Source organism: Oryctolagus cuniculus, chromosome 10, assembly GCF_051225735.1.
Source record: "Oryctolagus cuniculus isolate XC-2025 breed Fujian yellow rabbit chromosome 10, ASM5122573v1, whole genome shotgun sequence".
NCBI classification, from domain to species: domain Eukaryota; kingdom Metazoa; phylum Chordata; class Mammalia; order Lagomorpha; family Leporidae; genus Oryctolagus; species Oryctolagus cuniculus.
The window spans coordinates 72398110-72423412 of record NC_142876.1 but is presented as its reverse complement, the minus strand read 5'-3'; the positions used below and the strand labels follow the sequence as shown (position 1 = coordinate 72423412).

General features: G+C 38.9%; 1 protein-coding gene across 1 annotated transcript in view; it reads left to right on the top strand.

Moving 5' to 3' along the window:
• Positions 1-25303, top strand: part of CNTNAP3 (contactin associated protein family member 3) — a 247828-nt gene that overhangs the window by 62608 nt on the left and 159917 nt on the right. The window contains exon 3 of the mRNA XM_089305409.1: positions 4307-4500. Within this exon, the coding sequence (XP_089161535.1) occupies positions 4307-4500 (194 nt within the window). The remainder of the gene's footprint in view (positions 1-4306; positions 4501-25303) is intronic.

Genomic DNA, 25303 nt, shown 5'->3' with positions numbered 1-25303 from the left:
ATAAACTCTGCTACTTTTACTTTCCACTACTCTGTCTCACGCCTGAATTATTTCTTGCGCGAAGACAAGAACCCTGCATTTTCTCTGGTAACATTTAGTAGTTCCTCAGAGGTTTCCACTGATATGAATAAAATTCCAGATACACAATATCCAGCTTCTTTTGCACCTTCTCCCAACTATTCTTTCAATCATTAAACAATGAAAAATATTCAGTTTCAATCTTTTTGTGCATAGGGCTACTGGTTGATAGTTAGACCCTAGAAGGATCTAATTCTATAGAGACTTTGGAGAGAACCGTAGATTTGGCTACTCTCAACAGGGAGATGCTGGGAGAAAATCCCGCACACTCCCTGCAGAATTTCAGTCCTTGACCACGAGTATTAAAAGTCACCCTGGGGCAGATGTTGTGGCACAGTGGGTTGAGCTGCAGCTTGAGATGCCCACATCCCATGTCAGAGTGTCAGTTGGAATCCAGCCTCTACATTTCTTATCCAGCTTTCTGCTAATATGCCTGGGAAGTGGCAGACTATGACTCAAGTACTTGAGTTCTGCTACAAATATAGTAGACTTGGTTGGTGTCCTGGCTCTTGGCTTCATACTGTCCAGCTCAAGTATTGTGAACATTTGGGGAGTAAACCAGTGAATGGAAGATAGTTCCCCTCCCACACACACACACAAATAACTCTTTAAAAATACCCTTGTTGGTCATTTGTTAGTAATCTAGGCAAGTTTCTCATTAATGCAGAGGGGTATCAATAAGCATAATCTTTTAAGCCTACATTAGTCATTAAATGACAAAATCTTTATAAGATGTACTCTGTACATGATCCTGAGTTCCAAGATGCTTAGTAAATGCTTGTTGTTATATTGAGTAAGAATAGAATGGGTAGGTGATTTCAGGTTTTTCAGGTTAAATCCTAAAAAGTGAAGTTGGAACAGGTAATGGCAGGAGGAAGAACGTATAACAGCATATTCCACTAAGGGATAAAGAAATCCATGCACTGCATCTGACTGGGGCTAATGTAGATACTACTGAAGATCATTTCAAGAATAAATCTTTCTCTATGTAGAAAACCATGCTGTTTGATTGGAGGATGCTCTGGTGTAGCAGAATACCCAACTTTATTTATTTATTTTTAACTTATTTGAAAACATAGACAAAGGAAAATCTTTAACTTGCTGGACCCATTCCAAATGTCTATAATAGCCAGTTTTTGTTCCAGGCCAAGACTAAGAGTTAGGAACTCAATTTGGGTTTCCCATGTGAGTTTAGTAAGGATCCTCATACTTGAGCTATCACCTGCTCTTTGCCAAGGTATGAATTAGCAGGAGGCTGAAATTGGGAACTGGATCTAGAACCCAGGAATGCCAACATGGAATTGAAGCATCTCAAGTGGCATCTTAACTGCTCTGCCAAATACCTAACATTAGACACCTAACTTTGAGCAACAGCTTTGCCTGCCTTTAGCCATCCAGATTCAGATTGTCTGTGCCATTTTTGTGTCAATCAAATGGGCAGTTTTGGTCATCAGTAATTCTCCATCCTGTCTACAATTGATTTCAAGACATACTACATGGCAAATGAAACCAAAACAGGATGATACTGACATAAAAATGGCACATTCACCACAAGAACAGAATAGACCCTCCAAAAATAAATATATGCATCTTTAACCAACTTATCTTTTACAAAGGTGCTAAAAACACTCCTTGGAAGAAAGACAGTCTCTTCAATAAACTGGATTTCTAAATGCAAAAGTTTGAAACAAGACCCATAACTTATATCCTATATAAAAATCAACTCAAAGTAGATCAAAGATATAAATCAAAACATAAAACTACTACAGGAACACATAGGGGAAACTTTATAAGACATTGGTTGAGCAATGATTTTTGGATAATATTTCAGAAACACAGGCAATAAAAGCCAAAATAAACTAATGGGATTATATCAAACTGAGAAGCGTCTTTACGGCAAAAGGAGTGATCAACACAATGAAGAAACAACTGACAGAATAAGAGAATTTGTTTTCAAACTACACATCTGATAATGTGTTAATGTCCAGAGTATAAAAGAGGTAAAAAGAAATTCAACAACAAAATAGACAAGCAGATTATGAATAGACCAAGGACCTGAGTAGATTTTTTTTTCAAAAAGAGAAATACAAATGGTCATTAAATAATATGGTTATCAGGGAAATGCAAGTAAAAACCACAATGAGGTATTATCTCCAGTTATAGTTATTATCAAAATATCAAAAAATAACAAATGCTTACTTGGATGTTGAGGAAAAGGGAACTTTAACACACTTGGTGGGAATAAAAATCAGTACAGCAATTATGGAAAACAGTATGGGGTTTCCTTTAAAAAACTAATAATAAAGATCTGTAAAACCCGACTATCCAACACCATGGAATATATCTAAAGGAAAGTAAACCAGCCTATGAAAGATATGCCTACACTCCCATGTTTATTGCAGCACTATTCATAATAGCAAAGATATGGCATCCACCTAGATGTCTATCAATAGATGAATGAATAAATTAAATATGATATATATACACAATGGAGTGCTGTTCAGCTATAAAAAATAAATCTTAATATTTACAACAAAATGGATGGAATTAGAGGTCATTATACCATGTGAAATAAGATAGACACAGAAAGACAAACACCAGATGTTTTCTCTCATATGTGGAAGTTAATTAAAAAAGAAAGTGCATGTCATATTATTTGCTATATAGATATATATATAACATCTTCACTGAATTGTATCTCTTTCACAGTGAGATAGCCTTCTTCCCTCATTTAATGATCTGTCATTTATCCTACATTATATGATCCTAATACATGCACCTGATAAAAAAGTATGTTTATGTATGTATATATATATGTATATAACATTTACCTATGAGGGGCCTGTGTAGCACAGTAGGTTAATCCTCCAGCTGTGGTGCCGGCATCCCATATGGGTGCTGATTCCAGTCCTGGCTGCTCTTCTTTCCATCCAGCTCTCTGCTATGGCCTAGGAAAGCAGTATAGGATGGCCCGTTCTTGGGCCCCTGCACCTGCATGGAAGACCTGGAAGAAGCTCCTGGCTCCTGGCTCTTGGCTACGGATCAGTGCAGTGCCACCTGTTGCTGCTATCTGGGGAGTGAACCAGCAGATGGAAGACCTCTCTCCCTGTCTCTACCTCTCTCTGTAACTCTTTCAAATAAAAAAAAATACATTTTTTTTTAAAATTTACCTATGAGGCAAATATGACCAAATGTTAAATCTATGTGTGCTTCTGGCCTCAGAATCAGCCCTTAAGGCATGCGGATCTGGCTGAAGAGCCCATGAGAGTATTTCAGGCATGGAAAGCCAAGACACTCTGGCAAAAAAAAAAAAAAAAAAAAAAAAAAAAAAAAACAAACACAACAACAACAACAACTACATGAAAGATCTCCGCGAGTGAGATCCCACTGGAAAGGAGGTACCTTTCTCTGAAGGGAGGAGAGAACTTCCACTCTGACTATGACCTTGTGTAAATATTATTCAGAGTCAGTGAACTCAAAAGGCTTCCATAGCTTGGCAACTCATGACAAGAGCCTAGGGTCATTGCTGATGCCATAAACAAGAGTGTCATTTTGTTAAGTCAACAACAGGAGTCACTGTGCATTTACTCCTCATGTAGGATCTCTGTCCTTAATGTGCCATACATTGTGATTTAATACTATAACTAGTACTCAAACCGTATTTTTCACTTTGTGTTTCTATGTGGGTGCAAACTGTTGAAATTTTTACTTAATATATACTAAACTGATCTTCTGTATATAAGAGAATTTAAAATGAATCTTGATGTGAATGGAAGGGGAGAGGGAGCGGGAAAGGGGAGGGTTGTGGGTGGGAGGGAAGTTATAGGGGGGGGGAGCCATTGTAATCCATAAGCTGTACTTTGGAAATTTATATTCATTAAATAAAAGTTAAAAAAAAAGAGATCAATAAAAAAAGACAAAAAAAATCTATGTGTGCTCACTGAACTCAAATTCTTTTCTGTATAATTTGAAATTTTAAAATAAAAAGATGAAAAAAAATTCTCTGACTGTTCAAGTCAAAATATAAAATGTTAAAATCAGGACTCACCTAGCTAAAAATGAAAACAATTTAGAGTCTATTCATTTATATAATGAATGTCTTCTTTTTTCTATTATGAATCTATAATTACCTTATATTTAATATATTTATAATCTTAGTTTGTAATTTAGTAACAGCTATGTTAAATAATTTCCCCTTTTTCTTTTCTACTTTTTTTGTTTCAACAAGGTGCTGGAGGCTGGACCCCTCTTGTATCTGATAAATACCAGTGGCTGCAGATTGACCTTGGAGAGAGAATGAAGGTCACTTCTGTGGCAACCCAGGGAGGATATGGGAGCTCAAACTGGGTGAGCAACTACCTCCTGATGTTCAGTGATGGTGGGAGGAACTGGAAGCAGTATCGGCGAGAAGAAAGCATCTGGGTAAGTTTTCTAATAATAATTGTTACATTTTGCTGCAAATCATTAGATAAAGAGTCCTAATAATTTGAAAAAATTTTTCTGAGAAAAAGTAAGACGTCTTACTAACAAATTCCTTAGTAGTGTGGAACTTAAGAAAAATAAGTCATATTAAGGTAACTTCACAAAAATTTGTGGAAAAATGGAATTGAAAGGTAAGTTTATTTTGACGTAGAATGGTTTTTAAATCCATGCAGTTTTTTCACAACTGAAATTTTCCATGAGCTTGTTGAAGACCCCTTGTGTGTAACTTATTTTCTCTAGTTTAAATTTGCCTCTGTGTCATTTTATATTAACCAGTTCTTTTTCTCTGATTTAATCTTATATTTCTAGAAGACATGAACATTTTAAAATGTAAGAAATAAGTTTCCCTTGTTTGAAAAGTTTAGATACTTGGGACTTGAATACTCATGTGTCCTTAATAGTTTTAGCCACATTTTGTAATTCACAGGTAATAGATCTCTGTGAGAATCTCTGGAATCTTAGAATTTCCTTATGGAAATGACATCATTTCTATTTTTGATCAGATGTCAGTGCCTCTTTGGGGGAATACTTTTTTGTTTAACTTTTGTGAATATTATAATTTTATTTTTTATTTAAAATATATTTATTACATAATGTTTGGAGGTAACCCATTTCAGTTTAAAATCTTGTTCTGTATTGATTTATAATGTTTAAAATGTTGTGCCTACTTTACCTATAAAAGAGATGCTATAAAAATGAGCTTTTTAAAAAAAATTATGTATTTGTTTACTTGAGGGATAGTGACAAACACACACACTCACACACACACACAGAGAGAGAGAGAGAGAGAGAGAATACCAGAAAGATACAGAGAGCTCCCATTGGTTGGTTCACTCCCCAAATGCTGTCAGTTGCCAAGGCTGGGCCAGGGCCAGACCTAGGAGCCAGGGGCACATTCTGAAGGTCTGCATAAGCAGGAAGCTGGAGTCAGGTGCCAGAGCCAAAGCCAGAAATCAAACCTAGGCCCTCGGAAGTGGGACATGGATGGCTTAACCACTAGGCTGAACGCTCCCCCAAGAGGCATCTTATAAAATATGCTAGTGTTTGTCATTTGACTCTGCTTCTCCCACCCACAGAATCCGTAAATGTTGGTGGAACCCTGAAAATTTTGTTATTAACATCAGCAAAACAGGGAAGCCATAGCAAGTCACCACCATCTGTGTTTTTGCTTTGTTTACATGCCCAGGGGAAAATAGGGTAAAGAATAAGGTCCATATCAATCCAGAATAACAAACATAACAAAAGATGTAACTCCCATAATCCATTTCAAGGCCCATATTAATCCAGAATAATAAAAAATAACAGAGTATTCAACTGTCATAATCCCATCACCTGCAGGAGTGTGCTGTAATTCGCTGGAATTACTTTACTTTCCTGATGCTTATCATAATGAGAACTTCATCTCTGCACCTCCGTTATGGATTAAATTGTATTTCTTTTTTTTAAGATTTATTTATTTACTTGAAAGTCAGAGTCATACAGAGAGAGAGAGAGAGAGAGGGAGAGAGAAAGAGAGAGAGACTCTTCCATCCACTGGTTCACGCCCCAGCCACTGCAACAGCCGGAACTGTGCCGATCTGAAGCCAGGAGCCAGGAACTTTTTCCTGGTCTCCCATGCAGGTGCAGGGGCCCAAGGACTTGGGCCATCCTCCACTGCTTTCCCAGGCCACAGCAGAGAGATGGATCGGAAACGGAGCAGCTGGGACCTGAACCGGTGCCTATGTGGGATGCCAGCACTGCAGGTAGCAGCTTTGTGCGCTACACCACAGCGTCAGCCCCAAATTGTATTTCTTTAACAAAAAATAAGTTGGGTTCCTAACATTGCCAACCCCTACCCCCTCCCCATACCTTGGCATGTGACATCTTTAGAAATAAGATATTTATGGAGAAAATCAAATAAAAATGAAGTCAGTAGTGTTGGTAGTAATCCGATATGACTGGGGTCGTTTGGACACATACAGACACACACAGAGGGAAAACAACTGGAGACACACAGGGAGAACTTATGAAATGGGACTGTTGAAGTACTATGAGCCATGGAACATGTTGAGGCAACCAGAAGCTAGCAAACCACAGGGATGGAGCCTCCCCAGGTCTATGGAGGTGGCAGGCCCTGGGAACACCTTGATTTTGGCAGGAGTTTCCCTACCCAGTTCATGGTTCTTTGTTACAACAAAAGAAAGCTCAAGAAAGTCTGAAATTCAGTCGTGCCTTGTGGGACTTGGCTATCGGAAAAAAGTTTGCTGAATGAATGAATAAAACTCATCCTTTCCCAGGGTGCCTTTCTTGAACAATCACATTGAAAGTGATCCCTCCCAACACTGTACATATCTATAACTTGTTTTGAACTAACGCAATGAATATAATACTGTGTTCGAAACTCTCCCCTCCACTATTCTAAGCTAAAAGATTTTTGAGGGTAAAGATTGATTCTTGCATCTCCTTCATCCTCTATCACTGTGACTGCCAAATATGAGTGGACATCAAAAAAATCATGGAAAATGAAATTAAAATATAAGTTTACTTAGCTGCAAAAAATTTGAAATCCATGCATATTATTTTCATAATATGCATTTTTGGTAAACTCTCTCAAGACCCTTCTTACGCATGGATTTATAAAACACCCGGGGCCGGCGCTATAGTTTGTGCTATATTCATGTGTTGGAACAGCACATTGTACCCCATAAAATGCATGAATTAAAAAAAGAAGAAATTGGGGCCAGCACTGTGGTGTAGCGGGTAAAGCCACCGCCTGCACTGATGGCATTCCATATGGGCACTGGTTTGAGTCCCAGCTGCTCCACTTCCAATCCAGCTCTCTGCTATGGCCTGGGAAAGCATTGGAAGGTGGCCCAAGTCCTTGGGCCCTGCATCCACGTGGGAGACCCAGAGGAAGCTCCTGGCTCCTGGCTTCGGATCAGCTCAGCTCCGACCGTAGCAGGCAATTGGGGAGTGAACCAGCAGATAGAAAACCTCTCTCTCTGTCTCTCTCTCTCTCTCTGCCTCTCTTTCTCTCTCTGTGTACCTCTGACTTTCAAATAAATAAAAAAATCTTAAAAAAAAAAAAAAGACGAAGAAGAAATCTAGTCAGGAAACACAGTGATAAAGAGCCCTTTAACCACCAGGAGGCTCCATTTCTTCATTTTCTTATTAATTGTAACCATTGAGGTAATAGTGTTAAGATTAAAAAAGTGTTGCAAAGCCAAGAACATGGAGCCTGATGAACTAACTAATAGCATAAGTGGGAAACAGCGTTAGCTTCAAATTTAACCCCAATATTTGCTTTTTGCCCTTGCTTCCTACTTAGGAAATTCCTTTCTTCTAGGGAATAGTGTGTTGTCTCTGTACTTGTATCTGCCCACGTGCAGTCTGCCTTACAATGATAAATTGGTGTGACTCCGAATTGGATTAAGGAAAGTTGCATGTGAAGATGTGGAGAGACAGGGGAAAACCGTCTATGACTTCAGTAACTCAAGGGCTATCACAGCCAGAAGCTGTTCCATCACCTCTGAGTCCAGAGGGAGCAGTCATTTTCTGGCACTGCACTTCTGTGAGAGAGCAGAGTCATGGATGTATCCTCTGGGCCCACTTCCCTCTGACCATTGTGTCCACACCACCAGCCCCTCTTCTCGCTGAGATCAACTGCTATACGAACTCTCTCTGCCTGGTGTCAAGTGCAGTGCCTTCCCAGTCTCTGCTCTCATAGCATGTGCTCACACAGCTGATTCCTCTGGATGCACTGGTGATCTGATGATCTTCAATCTCTGGCCTTCATTCTGTGCCTTCCAAGAGCTATTCTCACTTAGCTTCAATTAGGAGAAAATTAGAGAAAACACACATAGACTGTATAGGAGCTACCAATGTATTTTTCTCCACTGTATCCAAATATAACACCTTACACTTGGTGTTTTTATTTGTTTTAAATTTTGGATACCTCAGTTTGAATGATTACATATTTTGGATCCCAAATTCTAAACTGAATAGAAAGATACTTATAATACATGATAATAGTTGAAATACTTAACAGAATAAATCTTCTTAATATACTTAAAAATCCTAATTACTTAAAAATGAGTATTTTCATAGAATAGTAACTTTTACCATTGATGAAATATTATTTATTTATGAATATTATTTGTATCCACAAGTAAAATGATTATAATAATATCTGACACTGAGAAATATTTCAAATGTGTTTCAATGTAGATTAAGGGAATTCTTACATCATAAATACTTGTAAAGTAATAAAGACTTGTGATATAATTATTTATAGCACAATGTATGCAGCTGACAGAAGTTTTCAACAATAAACTAGACTGAGAGCAAATCATTGTAAAAATTAAAGGAATGGGAAAAGAAGGAGGAGAATAGGTGGGGGCATGGGCAGGAGAGAGGGTAGGATGGGAAGCATCATTATGCTCCTAAATCTGTATAATGAAATACTTGAAATTTGTTCACCTTAAAAAATTAAAAATTAAAAATTTCACATAATATTATTCAGAGAACGTTTTCATTGCATAAAATTATTCTAGTGGGTAGATACACACAGAAAACAAATGAAATCCTATACATAGCAGCAACAATTGGAAAGCCCATTAAGAAACACAAAGCAAGGGAAGAGGCAGGGCTAAAGGATGGATGGAGTGGGAGGCAGATGGAAGAGTGTGTGTGTGCATTTAGGGCTGCTGTCTTAGAACAGTTCTATGAGGAAGAACCTATCCCAGGAATGAAGGAAGTCATGTATGCTACCTAAGCAGAAAGCTTCAGAGGGACTGAAAAGACAGACTTTACCTGACATTTTTTAAGATTTGTTTATTTGAAAGGCATAGTTACAGAGAGAGGGAGAGAGAGAGAGAGATCCAGTTCACACCCAAAGGCTGCAATGGCTGGGTCTGGGCCAGGAGGAGCCTGGAACCCTATCCAGTTCTTCCACATGTGTTCAGGGTGCCAAGGACTTGGGCCACCTTTCACTGTTTTCCCAGGCACACTAGCAAGGAGTTGGGTCGGAAGATGAGCATTCAGGACTCAAAGTGGTGCCCATATGGGATGCTGGCATTGCAGACAGTGGACTAAACCCACTGCACCACAACGCCAGTTCCCTCACCTGACATTTTTAAACAGCAGCTAGAAGGAAAATGTAGCCCAAATATCATGAAGCCAGAGATAAGCAGACAATGCAGACAGTGTTGCTTCTTTTTATCTAAGTCATTCAAGTCCTTTAAATGGAACAATTTGATTAATATGTTACATAAAATATGTGGTAATTTACAGCAGGAATTAAAATTCCACAGACTTTATCATTGCAAGCCAGTTACAAAGATGAAAACAGAAAGTGTGTGAAGTTGTGGCAATGGCCCAGGTGAAGGATGATGATCAACAGGACTGCAGTGGCAAAGGTGGAGAGGATGGAAGGTAACCACACACCACAGAGACATTGAAGACATAATCTGATACCATAGGGTGAAGGTGAAGGATTATGAGTTGATAGCACAGGTTGGTGGGTCAAGTGTTGAAGTCATAGGTGACTCCTTGGGGTTTGGTTCAAGCTCCTAATGGATGCTGTGATATTCATTGAGATGTGGAAGCCTGGTGTGGATTGGTTGGGGGTGGTAACGTGTGGAAATAAAGAATTTAGTTTTCCACATGCTAACTTTCCTGTCTGACGTCCAAATCGAAACAGAGTCTGGTGCTCAGAGGACAGCCTGAAGACTGTCAGGGCCAGATAATAATCTAAATATATCCAACCCAGCCTGCAGAAACCCACAATGAATCCTGTGAAATTCTGCAAGCCTGACTTTGAGGCTACTTACACTCTTATTTACCCTTTGTAATGCGAGGCTCTGTAAGTTTTAATACCAAAATAGTGACATGCATGATCACCTCCCAGTTACTCTTCCTTTTTTTTTTTTTTTTTTTTTTTTTTTTTGACAGGCAGAGTAGACAATGAGAGAGAGAGACAGACAGAGAGAAAGGTCTTCTTTTGCCGTTGGTTCACCCTCCAATGGCCGCTGCGGCCGGCGCACTGCAGCCGGCACACCGCGCTGATCCCAAGACAGGAGCCAGGTGCTTCTCCTGGTCTCCCACGGGGTGCAGGGCCCAAGGACTTGGGACATCCTCCACTGCACTCCCGGGCCACAGCAGAGAGCTGGCCTGGAAGAGGGGCAACCAGGACAGAATCCGGCAACTCGACTGGGACTAGAACCCGGTGTGCCAGCACCACAGGCAGAGGATTAGCCTAGTGAGCCACGGCACCAGCCCCAGTTACTCTTTATTTGGTGTGTACATAGTGTGGTCTTTCCAAAATATAAAATGAAACAAATCTTAGCAAGGCAGGATTGCTTCTTTATTGTCATAGAAATGAGTGAAAAACTCAACACGGGGGGAGATGGCTCATCAGTGATCACTCCTCCAGTACTTGAGTCAGCAGAATGAGATCATGTTATCTCTCACCATGACCAAGAATATTTTGCAGGAAAAATAAAGCTGGATTTCCAAACATTGTTTTTTTTCCTCCTATTCCTGAATATGTCTTCGTATGACGTCAGATTGTTTCTTAAGGTATTCCTACTAATAGTACTACTAGAAGAAAAAAAAGTGCATGTTTGTACCAGAAAATTATCTTTTACTGGTTTGCCCCTCCTCTTATGTAAATAACTCTTTTGACAGTGTTTGAATAATGGTACACTTACAAATGATGTCTCAGATGATGGATACCAAATGAGTATCCATCCCAAGATACAGTTATTAACTGAAAATATAATAGAGTGGAATATTTTTTATCATCAAAAAATATTTTAAAATGCTGTATGAGTATTAGGGTTTTTCTCTTTTGAAATAGCTTTTATGACTCAGGATTTCCCAGTACAAACCTGGTCCAGCCCTTGAAGCAATTAATGCGAGGCATACAGTCAGTAAGAGTGTGGATTAAGACATAAATCTATTCAGACAATCAACTGATAATGTTTGTCAGATTTTGGAAAGGCTATATTATGTACACACCAAACATTCACAACTGGATGGTAATTATGCATGTTACTATTTCTTCAATAAAACTTAAAATATTCACATAAAGAAGAGTAAATAAAAATGTGTATTTTCTAAAACTCAGCTTTTTCTGCTAAAGGAGTTTGTGTCTGCTTTTGGCTTAACATTTTTTTTTTTGACAGGCAGAGTTAGACAGTGAGAGAGGGAGAGAGACAAAAAGAAAGGTCTTCCTTTCCGTTGGTTCACCCCCCAAATAGCCGCTACGGCCAGTGTGCTGCGCCGATCCGAAGCCAGGAGCCAGCTGCTTCTTCCTGGTCTCCCATGCAGGTGCAGGGCCCAAGTACTTGGGCCATCCTCCACTGCCTTCCTGTGCCACAGCAGCGAGCTGGACTGGAAGAGGAGCAACCGGGACAGAATCCAGTGCCCCAACCGGGACTAGAACCTGGGGTGCCAGCACCGCAGGTGGAGGATTAGCCAAGTGAACCACGGTGCCAGCCTTGGTTTAACATTTTAATAATTTTGTTATAGGAATCAGAAATTGCAGACAAAGAACTGGGACTTTTTAATAATAAAAATATTAGCATGGATAATGGATAGACTCAGACCAAAAATACACAAAAGCCAACAAGAATAGGATAATGAGAGCATTTAAGAAATATGATGTTTAAGAATAAATTTTTAATGTGCCTTCAACATAAAAGAAAAAGAAGCAGGCTTAGGAGAGAGGTGGAAATGCATTCTATTCCCTTAGTGGAGGAAAGTTAATACAATGACCTTAAAGTAGGTGATACAATTTGACTGAATTTGTCCTGGAAAAGATAACAATAAGCTAAAAACCATGTAACTTTTTCTTTATCAAGAGTGTTAGCTAATATTGGTGACTTGTGCTTGACCTACAGGTTAAAACACTGGTTAAGACATCCAGTGCCTAGCAGCTCTATTTGTTTCTCTGTAAATCTGTCTCTCTGCCGTTTGATTAAGTGAATCAATATAATAGTATAAAAATAAAAAATAAAAAGTACCTCCCCTGAAATATATAAAATACAAAAATCATAATATCTTAGGTAATAAAAATTAAATCTCTTTAAGTTAACTGCGTCTAATCATATCTAAAACTAATGCCCAGGTAAGGGGAATAACCTCTAATAAAATAAGTAATTTATTATGAAAGCTGCAGTGACCATATGAGTACAGCAGTATTGGCTCATCTTTGTAAGAATATGATAAATAGTAGACAATCGATAGTTAACTTTATTTCTGAAAAAAAGAGCTCTGCTAGGAAAACTGATAGTTACAGAGGGCAAATCTGTAGTCAAGAATGTGATTATTATGATTCAGTACATATTTTCTTTCTTTTTTTAAAAGATGTATGTATTTATTTGAAAGGCAGAATTGCAGAGAGGCAGAGGCAGAGGCAGAGAGAAAGAGAGAGAGAGAGAGAGAGAGAGAGAGAGAGAGAGAGAGAGTCTTCCACCCATTGGTTCACTCCCCAGATGGCTGCAACGGTCAGAGCTGGGCTGATCCGAAGTCAGGAGCCAGGGGTTTCTTCCAGGTCTCCCACATGGGTGCAGGGGCCCAAGGACTTGGGCCATCTTCTACTGCTTTTCCAGGCCATAGCAGAGAGCTAAATTGTAAGTGGAGCAGCCAGGACCTCAACTGGCACCCCTATGGGATGCCAGCACTGCAGGCGGTGGCTTTACCTGCTAAGCCACAGTGCCAGCCCACAGCACATATTTTCAAAAAGCATATCACTAACCCTAACCAAACTCATTGTCTTATTTACTAAAAGAAAGGGTGAATGATTTAAAACAAGGTCCCTGAGTTACTTATACAAGCAGTTTGAGCAATTCATATATCCATTAGGTACCTTGAATTGATATATCCATTAGGTACTTCAAATTCAAACTTGAGACTTCACTCTGAAATTTTACAACATTCACAAAATTCACGCTATCCTCTCCATTTCAGTCAAAGCCTCTGCATATCTCACTGCTTTCTGTATCTTTAATGTGGATCTTATCTATTATTTTGTGTATGTTGTATATTACTACGTATCTGGTTCACATTACTTTTGCTTTCTGGAATATTGTCCTTATTCATTTTCCAACAATCCAAATTATAATGCCTTCATCAAGGTCCATCAAAGTTCCTCTTCATTCTCAAGTCTCTTAGGGGTGAATATCTTATCATGGGAAGCTCAATAATAATCATCTCTGGTTTATTTAGTGGATTCTAACTATTCACTAGCATTAGCCATTTGTTCACAATAAAAAAATTCTATAGTTAGTCAGAGTATTGAATTCATTAAATGGTGACAATAAGGGTAATTCAAAAAGTCTGTAGAGGGCCCTGTGTGTGGTACAGCAAGTTAAGCTGCTGCTTGCGACACCTGCAGAGTGGCTGGTTTGAGACTAGGCTGCTCTGCTTCCAATCCAGCTCCCTGCTGATGTGCCTGGGAAGGCGGCATATGATGGCTCCAAGTATTTGGGCTCCTGCCTCCCATGTGGGTAGAATTTCTGCCTCTTGGGCTTTGGCCAGCCCAGCCCTGGCTGTTTGAAGATAAGTTTTACCGTTAATTCTCATAGTACATCTCATTAAGGATAGAGGTCCTATATGGGGAGTAAGTGCACAGTGGCCTCCAGTTCCATCTATCTTACTATAAATGACAGAATTTAATACCTTCTTGGCTTAATAGTATTTGTTGTGTATATATATCAAATTTTCTTTATCCATTCATGTATCAGTGGACACCTGGGTTGATTCCATATCACGGCTGTTGTAAGTAGTGCTGCAATGAACATGGGCGTGTACAGATCACTTTGATATACTAATTTCACTTCCATCAGATTGACTCCCAGAAGTGAGACAGCTGGGATATATGGCAGATTTATTTTTAGTTTTATGAGTAACATTCATACTGTTCTCCATAATGGCTGTACTAATTTGAACTCCCAATAGTTGTATGTAAAGATTCCCTCTTCTCCAAATCCTCATTAGCATTTGTTATTTTTTTGTCTTTTTCATAATAACTAATCTGAGGTGAGATAGTATCTCATTGTGGTTCTGATTTGTATAACCCTGATGGCTAATGATATTGAACATTTTTTTCACATATGTATTGGCCATTTATAAGTTTTCTTTTGAGAAATGTGTATTCATATCCTTTGCTGATTATGTAAGTTATATAAGTTTCTTATACTGTATTAATCCTTTGTCTGATGAATAATTTGTAATATTTTCTCCCATCTGTCACTGTCTCTTTAATCTGTTTACTGTTTCCTTTGCTTTGCAGAATTTCTTGGTTGGGTATAATCCCATTTATCTATTTTTGCTTTTGTTGCCTATGTTTTCTGAGTTTTATCCAAAAAAAAAATCATTGCTTGTACTGATGTCTTGAAGTACTTTCCCTGTAGTTCTTTTAGTAGTTTAATAGTTTTAGGTCTTACATTTAGGTCCTTGAACCATTTGAGTTTATTTTTGCATAGGTTGAGACATGGGGGAAAAGGTCAATTTTCTGCATATGAATATCCAGTTTTACCAAAACGTCTTTTTAAAGAGAGTGTCCTCCCTCCAGCATATGTCTTAAACACATTTGTGGAGAATTTATTGGCTTTAGATGCATGGATTAATTTCTGAGATAACTATTTTATTCCACTGATCTATGTGTCTGTACTATGTGCTAGTACTCTGCTCTTTTGGCTATGTGGCTCTGAGAGAAAGTCTTAAAATCAGGTATTATGATGCATCCAGCTTTGATCTTTTTGTTCAAGATTGCTTTGTCATTTCAGATTCTTTTGTTCTTTCATGTGAATTTTAGGATTTTTTTCTAGTTCTGTGAAGAATCTCATTGATGTTTTGATAGAGATTGCATTGAATGTGTAAATCACTTTGGAGAATAGGGACATTTTAAGGACATTATTTCTTCCAAGAAATGAATGTAGGTTATCGTTTCACTTTTTTCTATCTTCTTCAATTTCTTTCATTAATATTTTATAATTTTCATTGAAGAAATCTTTTACTTCCTTGGTAAATTTTATTCTGATACAGTTTTGTATATCTTGTGAATGGCATTACTCTTATAATTTCTTTTTCAGGAAATTCATTCTAGTGCATAAAAACATTGCTGATTGTGTGTGTTAATTTTCTATGCTGCAACTTTACCGAATTTTCTTATCAATTCTAAGAGTTTTTCTTTCCTTTTTTGTCGAGTCTAGGTTTTTCTTATATATAAATTCATATTATCTGTAAAAAGGCATACTTCTATGCCTTTTGTCTTTCTCTTGCCTAATTGCTCTTGGTAAAACTTCCATTACATTTAGTGAAATAAGCCAATCTCAAAAAAGACAAATATGATTTCTCTGATATGTGGTAGTTAATATAAAGTTCAAGAAATGTGTAGAAAGGAAATGGACTTTGGGGACATTTTGATTGTCTTTTTTTTAAAAGGTCTGTTTATTTACTTGAATGGTTGGGTTGTAGAGAGAGATGGAGAGAGAGAGAGAGAGAGAGAGAGAGAGAGAGAGAGAGATATCTCTTTCATCCCCTGGTTCAATCCCCCAAATGGCTGCAATGGCCAGGGCTAGGATGGTCCAGAGCCACGAGCCACGAGCCTTTTCACCTTTCTGGTTTTTCTAGATTTATTTATTTGAAAGGCAGAGTTAGATAGAGAGGGGGAGAGAGAGAGAGAGAGAGAGAGAGAGAGAGAGGGATTTTCCATCTTATGGTTCACTCCCCAAATGGCTGCAATTGCCTAGGCTGGGCTTGTCCAGAGCCAGGTGTCAAGAGCGTCATCTGGATCTCCCACACAGGTGCATGGGCCTAAGCACTTGGGCCATCCTCTGCTGCTGTCTCAGGTACATTAGCAGGGAGCTGGATCAGAAACGTACCAGTCAGGACTCAATCCTGCACCCATATGGGATGCCAGCACCACAGGTGGCGACTTTACTTGGTAAACCACAATGCCTGCCCCATTTTCTCCATTCTGTTTTTCTTTTTAAAGATTTATTTATTTATTTGAGAGGCAGAGTTATGGAGAGGCAGAGGCAGAGGTGGGGGGGAGGAGAGAGAGAGAGAGAGAGAGAGAGAGAGAAGTGTTCCATCTGCTAGTTCACTCCTGAAATGTCCACAACAGCCACAACTGGGAACATCTGAGGCCAGGAGCCAGGAGCTTCTTCCCTGTCTCTCATGCAGGTGCAGGGATCCAAGGAGTTAAGCCATCTTTTACAGCTTTCCTAGGCCATAGTAGAGAGCTGGATTGGAAATGGAGCAGCCAGGATTCGAACTGGCGTTCATATGAGATGCTAGCACTACAGGCAGCAGCTTTACCCACTACGCCACAGCACCCATTTTCCCCACTTCTTAGCTATATTGTTTTGTTTTGTTTTTGTTTAAATTATTGAGCTTTTTATGAATCCTGGATATTAATCTTGTATCAGTAGCCTAGTTTACAAATATTTCTCCCATTCTGTCTGTTGCCTCTTTATTTATTGAGTGTTTACTTGTACTTTAGCTTAGTGTAATCCAAGCTAAAACCAAGCATTTTAGCTTGGTGTAATCCCATTTGTCTGTTTTTGTCTTTATGGCCTGTGTTTCTGGAGTCTTTTCAAGAATTCTTTGCCTATGCAGATGTCTTACAGATAAGTTTCGCTGCTATTTTTCTCTAGTAATTTGATGGTATCAGATTATATATTTAGAACTCTGATGCATTTTCAGTTGATTCTTGTAAAGGTGTAAGGTAGGGATTTTGTTTTAAACTTTTGCATAGGAGATCCAGTTTTCTCAGCATCATTTATTGAAGAGCCTGCCCTTTCTCTACGCATTGATTTTAGCTCATTTGTCACAGATTAGTTTTAACTGTGTGGATTAATTTCTGGGGTTTCTATTCTGTTCCATTTGTCTACAAGTCTATTCATATATATTTTTGTGCCAGGTTCTTTTGATTATACTTGCCCTGTATTACATCTTGATGTGTGATATTGCAACGCTTCCAGCTTTGTCTTTGTTGTTTAAGATTATTTTAGCTATTTGGGGTCTCTTGTGTTTCCATATGAATTTTAGCATTGTTCTTTTCTAGATCCTAGAAGAATGTTGTTAATATTTTGATTGGGATAGCATTCAATCTGTAAATTGCTTTGGACAGTATGGAAATTTTGATTATATTAATTATTCTCTTGTTACACACACCAGAAGATTTTGCCGTTTCTGTGTTTCTCCTTCTAATATTTCTTTAATGTTTTGTAATTTTCATTGTAGAGAACTTTCACAACCTTGGTTAAATTTATTCCAAGCTATTTAATTTTTGTAGCTCTTGTGAATGGTACTGATCTTTTTTTTTTTTTTAAAGAAGAGATAGATAGATAGATAGATAGATTTATTTATTTATTTATTTATTTATTTATTTGAAAGAGTTACAGAGAGAGAGGGAGAAAGAGAGCTTCCATCTGCTGGTTTACTCTCCAGATGTCCACAAAGGCCAGGGCCGAGCCAGGCCAAAATCAGGAGCCTGGACCTTCTTCCAGGTCTCCCACGTGGGTTGCAGGGGCCCAAGGACTTGGACCATCTTCTGCTGCTTTTCCCAGGGCATAGCAGAGAGCTGGATTGGAAGTGGAGCAGCCGGGACTTGAACCAGTGCCCATATGGGATGCTGGTGCTGCAGGCAGTGGCTTTACCCGCTGCGCCACAGCGCCAGCCCCAATTTTTGTAGCTCTTGTGAATGGTACTGATCTTACAAATTCTTTCTCAGCCATGGCATTTTTAGTATATACAAAAGCTATTGAATTTTGAGTGTTTATTCTGTATCCTAAACTTTACCAAACTATTTTATGAGTTCCAGTAGTTTCTTAATGGAGTCTTTTGAACCCCTATAGATAGAATCATGTCACTTGCAAACAGGAATAATTTTATTTCCTCCTTTCCAATTTGCATCCCTTTGATTTCTTTTTCTTACCTAATGTCTCTGGCTAAAACTTCAGAACTATATTGAAAGGCAATGGTGAAAGTGGGCATCCTTGTCTGGTTGTGGATTTAGTGAAATGATTCCAACATTTCCTCCTTCAAAATGATGTTGGCTATAGGTTTGTTGTATATTCCCTAGATTGTGTGAGGAATATTCCTTCTACACCCAATTTGGTTAAGGTTTTTATCATAAGAATATATTTTATTTTATCAAATGCTTTTTCTGCATTGATTAAGATTATAATATGGTTTTTATTCCTTGATTTGTGAATGTGATTATCAAATTTATTGATTTGCATATGTTGAACTATACCTGCATACTAAGTATAAATCCCACTTTGCCTGGTTGAATGATCCCTTTGGTGTATTTTTGGATCTGATTAACTAGCATTAATGAGAATTTTGACATCTATGTTCATCAGGGATATCAGCCTTTAGTTCTCTTTCTTTGTTGTATCTTTTTCAAGTTTTGGAATTAAATTGATGTAGGCCTCATATAAGGTGTTTGGGATGATTTTCTCTCTTTAACTTATTTTTAATAGTTTGAGAAGAATCGGAATTAGTTCTTTAAAAGTTTAGTAGAATTCAGCAGTGAAGCTGTTTGGTCCTTTGCTTTTCTTTGTTGGGATTGTCTTTATTATTGATTTAATCTCTGCCTTGGTTTTTTTTTTTTTTTTTTTTTGGTCTACTCAGGTTTTCTATGTATTCATAATTCTTTAGTAGTTTTCTTTTTTTTTTTTTTTTTTTGACAGGCAGAGTGGACAGTGAGAGAGAGAGACAGAGAGAAAGGTTTTCCTTTGCCATTGGTTCACCCTCCAATGGCCGCCACGGCTGGCGCAGTGCGGCCGGCGCACCGCGCTGATCCGATGGCAGGAGCCAGGTACTTATCCTGGTCTCCCATGGGGTGCAGGGCCCAAGCACTTGGGCCATCCTCAACTGCACTCCCTGGCCACAACAGAGAGCTGGCCTGGAAGAGGGGCAACCGGGACAGAATCCAGCACCCCGACCGGGACTAGAACCCGGTGTGCCAGCGCCACAAGGCGGAGGATTAGCCTAGTGAGCCGCGGTGCCGGCCAATTCTTCAGTAGATTTAGTAGATTGTATGTGTCCAGAAATCTATCCATGTGTTCTAGAATTCCAATTTGTTGACAAATTGACTGTGTATAGTAGTTCCTGATGATTGTTTTTATTTCTGTGGTGTCCATTGCCACACCTCCTTTTTCATCTCTGATTTCATTGATTTCAGTCTTCTCCCTTTTTTATTTTTTTTAAAAAAAGTTATTAATTTCACTAATCTTTTATATTGTTTTTAGTTCCAATTTTGTTAATTTCTTCTCTAATTTTAATTATTTATTTCCTCCTACTAATTTTGGGTTTGGATTGTTGTTGTTTTTCTAGGTCCTTGAGATGCATCGATAGCTCATTTATATAGCACATTTCCAATTTGTTGATGTAGGCACCAATTGCTATGAACTTCCCTCTTTTTTAAAAAAATATTTATTTATTTATTTGAAAGTCAGAGTCACACAGAGAGAAGAGAGGCAGAGAGAGAGAGAGAGATCTTCCATCTGCTGGCTCACTCCCCAGTTGGCCACAATGGTCAGAACTGTGCCGATCCAAAGCCAGGAGCCAGGAGCTTCCTCCAGGTCTTCCCACACGGGTGTAGGAGCCCAAGGACTTGGGCCATCTTCTACTGCTTTCCCAGGACATAGCAGTGAGCTGGATTTAAAGTGGAGCAGCCGGTCTCTAACTGGCGCCCACATGGGATGCTGGCACTGCAGGCTGTGGCATTAACCTGCTGCGCCACAGCACCAGCCCCATGAACTTCCCTCTTAACACTGTTTTTGCCATACCCTATGTATTGTGTTATGATCTTCATTCATTTCCAGAATTTTTTTGATTTTCATTTTAATTTCTTCTGTGAAAGAACATGCTGTTCAGTCTCCATGAGTTTGTATATTTTCTAGAACTTCTTAAGTCATTCATTCTCATCTTTATTCCATTGTAATCCAATAAGACACAGGTTATCATTTCAGCTTTTTAATGTGTTGAAACTTCTTTTATGATTGGCCTAGCCAATTGGTCTATCCTAGAGAAAGTTCCATGCACTGATGAAATGAATGTGTATTCTGCAGCTGTAGGATGAAATGTTCTATAGATGTCAATTAATTCAATCTAGTCTATAGTATAGATTACCTCTATTGTTTCTTTGTTGATTTTCTGTCTAATTGATCTGCCCATTGATGAAAATGGGCTTTGAAGTGCCCCATTTTTATTGTATTGGAGTCTGTATCTCACTTTAGATCCATTAACATTTTGATAACATGGTATCATGTGCATATACATTTACTATATTCACCTATTCCTGTTGAATTGATACCTTAATCATTACATAATGCCCTTATTTGTCTCTTTGAAGAGTTGTTGTCTTAAAGTCTATTTTGTATGATATTGGGATGGCTGTGCCTGTTCATTTTTGCTTTATTTTAGCATGGAATATCTTTTTGCCTCCTTTCACTTTAAGTCGTATGTTTCTTTGTTGGTGAAGTGTGTTTCTTGTAGACAGCAAATAGATAGGTCTTGTTTTCTAATCCATTCAGCCAATCTATATCTTTGGAGAATTTAGGCCATTTACATTCAAAGTTATTATTTACATGTAATGACCTAGTCATGCCATTTTTCTGTAAATATTCCTGTTGCTTGCTATGTACTTTTACTAGGAGGTTTTATTTTTTCATGTTATTTCATAATGATGACTTTCATTCTGTTTCTATGTTAGCACATCCTTAAGAATCATTTGTAAGGTTGGACAAATGGTGACAAATTCTTCCAATTTCTCTTTCGTTTGGAAGATCTTTATTTCACCTTCATTTATAAATGAGAGCTTTGCTAGATACAATGTTCTGGTTTGAGAGTTTGTTTCTTTTAGACTTGCACTATGTCTCTCTATTATCTCCTGGCCTGTAGGGTTTCTGATGTGAAATCAGCTATTAGACTAACTGGGGTTCCTCTGAAGGTAATGTGGTATTTCTCTCATGCTCATTTTAGAATCTTTTCTATATGCTTTACTATAAAGTGTCACAGTGAAGATCTTTTCTAAATATATTTATTAGGAGTTCTTTTTTTTTTTTTTTTTTTTTTTTTTTGACAGGCAGAGTGGACAGTGAGAGAGAGAGACAGAGAGAGAAAGGTCTTCCTTTTGCCGTTGGTTCACCCTCCAATGGCCGCCGCTGCAGCCGGCGCACCGCGCTGATCCGATGGCAGGAGCCAGGATCCAGGTGCTTTTTCCTGGTCTCCCATGGGGTGCAGGGCCCAAGCACCTGGGCCATCCTCCACTGCACTCCCTGGCCATAGCAGAGAGCTGGCCTGGAAGAGGGGCAACCGGGACAGAATCCGGCGCCCCAACCGGGACTAGAACCCGGTGTGCCGGCGCCGCAAGGTGGAGGATTAGCCTATTGAGCCACGGCGCCGGCCTATTAGGAGTTCTTGTGCTTCCTGTCCTTGGATGTCCGTTTGTTTCTCCAAAATAGGAAAGATTTTTACTAATATTTCACAGAATAGGTTTGCTAATTCATTATCTCTTTACACACCTTCAGGAACTCCTGAGATACATATGTTTGATCATTTGATAGTATCCCATAAATATCCAACACTATTTTCAATTTTTCTAATTTTTTCTCCTTTTTTTGTCCAACTTACTGAGAAAACTCAATTATTTGTCTTCTAGCTTGGATATTCTTTTTTCTGCCTCACCATGTCTGCTGTCAAGGCTTTCCACTGTACTTTCTATTTGACATACTGAGTTCTGCATCTCTAATATTTCAGTTTTATTTCTCCTCAGTGTGTCTATCTCTTGGCAAAATTTTTCACCCATATCATAAATGGATTTCTTTATCTCATAAATTTGTTTCTATAGGTTTTTGAGTAGTATTATGATCATTCATTTGAATTCTTTTTCAGGAATTTCATCAATCTCTTTATCTTCACATTCTAATATTGAAGTGTTGTGATCCCTTGGGGGAGTCATATTGTCTTCTGTGTGTTTGTTTCTTTTTTTTTTCCTTTTTTTTTTCGTTTTACCCCCATGTTTATTGAATCTCAATTCATGGTAGCTACAATAAACCCAGATGTCCATCAACAGATGACTGGATAAAGAACATGTGTAATATTTACACTATGGAATACCACAAAGCCATAAAAAGAATGAAATCCTGTCTTTTGCAACAAAATGGATGAAATGGAAACCATTTGCTTGGTGAAATAGGCCAGTATGAAAAATACAGATTCATATGTTTTCTTTTTTTTAACTTTTATTTAATGAATATAAATTTCCAAAGTACAGTTTATGGATTACAATGGCTTCCCCCCCCATAACTTCCCTCCCACCCGCAACCCTCCCCTTTCCCTCTCCCTCCCCCCTTCCATTCACATCAAGATTCATTTTCAATTCTCTTTATATACAGAAGATCAGTTTAGCATATATTAAGTAAAGATTTCAACAGTTTGCACCCACACAGAAACACAAAGTGAAAAATACGGTTTGAGTACTCATTATAGCATTAAATCACAATGTACAGCACATTAAGGACAGAGATCCTACATGAGGAGTAAGTGCACAGTGACTCCTGTTGTTGACTTAACAAATTGACACTCTTGTTTATGGCATCAGTAATCACCCTAGGCTCTTGTCATGAGTTGCCAAGGCTATGGAAGCCTTTTGAGTTCACCGACTCTGATCATATTTAGACAAGGCCATGGTCAAAGTGGAAGTTCTCTCCTCCCTTCAGAGAAAGGTACCTCCTTCTTTGATGACCTGTTCTTTTCACTGGGATCTCACTCGCGGAGATCTTTCATATAGGGTTTTGTTTGTTTGTTTGTTTGTTTGTTTTTTGCAAGAGTGTTTTGGACTCTCATGGGCTTTTCATCTTATATTGTTTCTGCATTCATATTTAGTCATATGCAGAAACACTTGTTGGTTTTCTCTTCTGATGGCTTTTATCTGTGAACTGTGTGGCTTAGGGGAGTATCTGCTCCTTCAGCAGATATCCAGAAGCTTGTGCTGGGTGGGGCCAGGGAGCTCTGGTCAGTGCTCAAGGGTTGGGCAAAAGTCCACATGACACCCAAGTTGTACTTGGAGATTTCCTCTATTGTCAGCTGGATGTAGGGTATTCTCACTTCTGCTGGCATAATCACTGCCTCATTCCCTCTCTCCAAGGTGATCAATGCCCAAGGTTAGCTCACAGTGGCTAGCACTTCTGGCCACACTGGCATGTGAACCACAGAAAGGTTCTGTGTGGTCCTCAGTATGTGCTTAGAGCCCTTTGCAATGATCTACCCCAGGCACTCAGGGAACTATGAGCCTCTGAAGTCAGACACAGTCATTGCACAGAGACACAGCTACATCCCACATCCTATCATGCAGCCACACAATTCTACAGTCACAGCATGCAAGGCTCTCATAGTCATAGGGTGCAGGAGACCCACTCTCAGCCCCATGAGCCTACCCCATCCACAGAAAGGGCAGAGGAAGTCCCAGCACAAGCTACCTGGGGGTTCTCCACCTTGGCAGTTCATGGCATGGAGCCTATGATAGAGTGAGGAGCATGGGAATGCTTCACAATCCTATGTGGCTGCTCAGCTCCCTGCCAATTCTCCAGGCCAGACTCAAAGTCAGTGGAGAATGTATATTTATCCCTCTGACAAAATTCCCTAGTTGTGTGAATGTGTGAGGTGCCGCAGCCTCTTCTTGTGTTAAGATGGTGCTCTTTCCCTGCTGGTCACTGGATGCCCTTTGTGCAGGGATGGGGAGAAAGAAATGTGCTCTTCCTTTCCAGAGTCAGTTTGGCCCACAGCGTTCTCTCTCAGGCAGTATCACCAGTGACGGTAGCTGCAGCAGATTACTGTCATCTTGCTTTCAGAATGGCATCTCCTCCAACTCTCAGGAGCAGGAATTGCAGGTGGTGTCCCTGCTCGCTGCTGTGTGTTTGTACTGTCCACACTGCTCCATGCTGTCTGTCTTCTTTCTGTAGAGTTTCCATTGCAATCTTCTCTCCAACTCAACCCTGGGAATGCACTTCCTTCACTTTTCTTCTCTGGTCAAAATCAGCATGCCTTTACCCCAGTAATCCAACGTTCTGTGAATGTCCATTAGGTTCTTTTGATCTTCTTAACTCCATTCTATGATATTAAAGACATTAAATACTGACTGATGCATTTGTCATTATGAAGAATTACAAGATATTTTTGTCATCTATAGATGACATCTACAAGACAAAAGTAAAAAGAACAACAACAAAAAATCCCTGCCATTGAATGGGAAATGTTTTTTTCAAGTGGATTTAGATTCGAATAGGTGACAGACTTAGCTTTAGAAAGTCCTTTCTAAAGAATCTGTAATTAGCTGGGCATGCTACATCAAGTGAGGCCTCTATAAAGTGACCTTCTTCACAGGCCTTACTCCTTGAAAACTAAAATGTAGTGTGAGGTGCAGCCAACTTTACAAATTTTTTAGAAGGTATCCAGTGAGTTTCAGTTGTGTGATGAAAGGAGACCTGGAAACAGCTGGTGCTGTTAGTTACACAATGTGAATGCAACTAATGCCTCTGAATTGTGCATTTAAAAATAGTTAAGATAATACATTTCATGTGATTTATATTTTACAATAATAATAATACTTAAACAACAGATAAGTGTTTTTCAGTTGGTCAATGTGCTGTACTAGAAGTGGATGATTCACTGCTTGAATTTTTTCCCTCTGATTTCAATTTACTCTAAATTTTCAAAATAAGCCTTTTGAAAACTACTA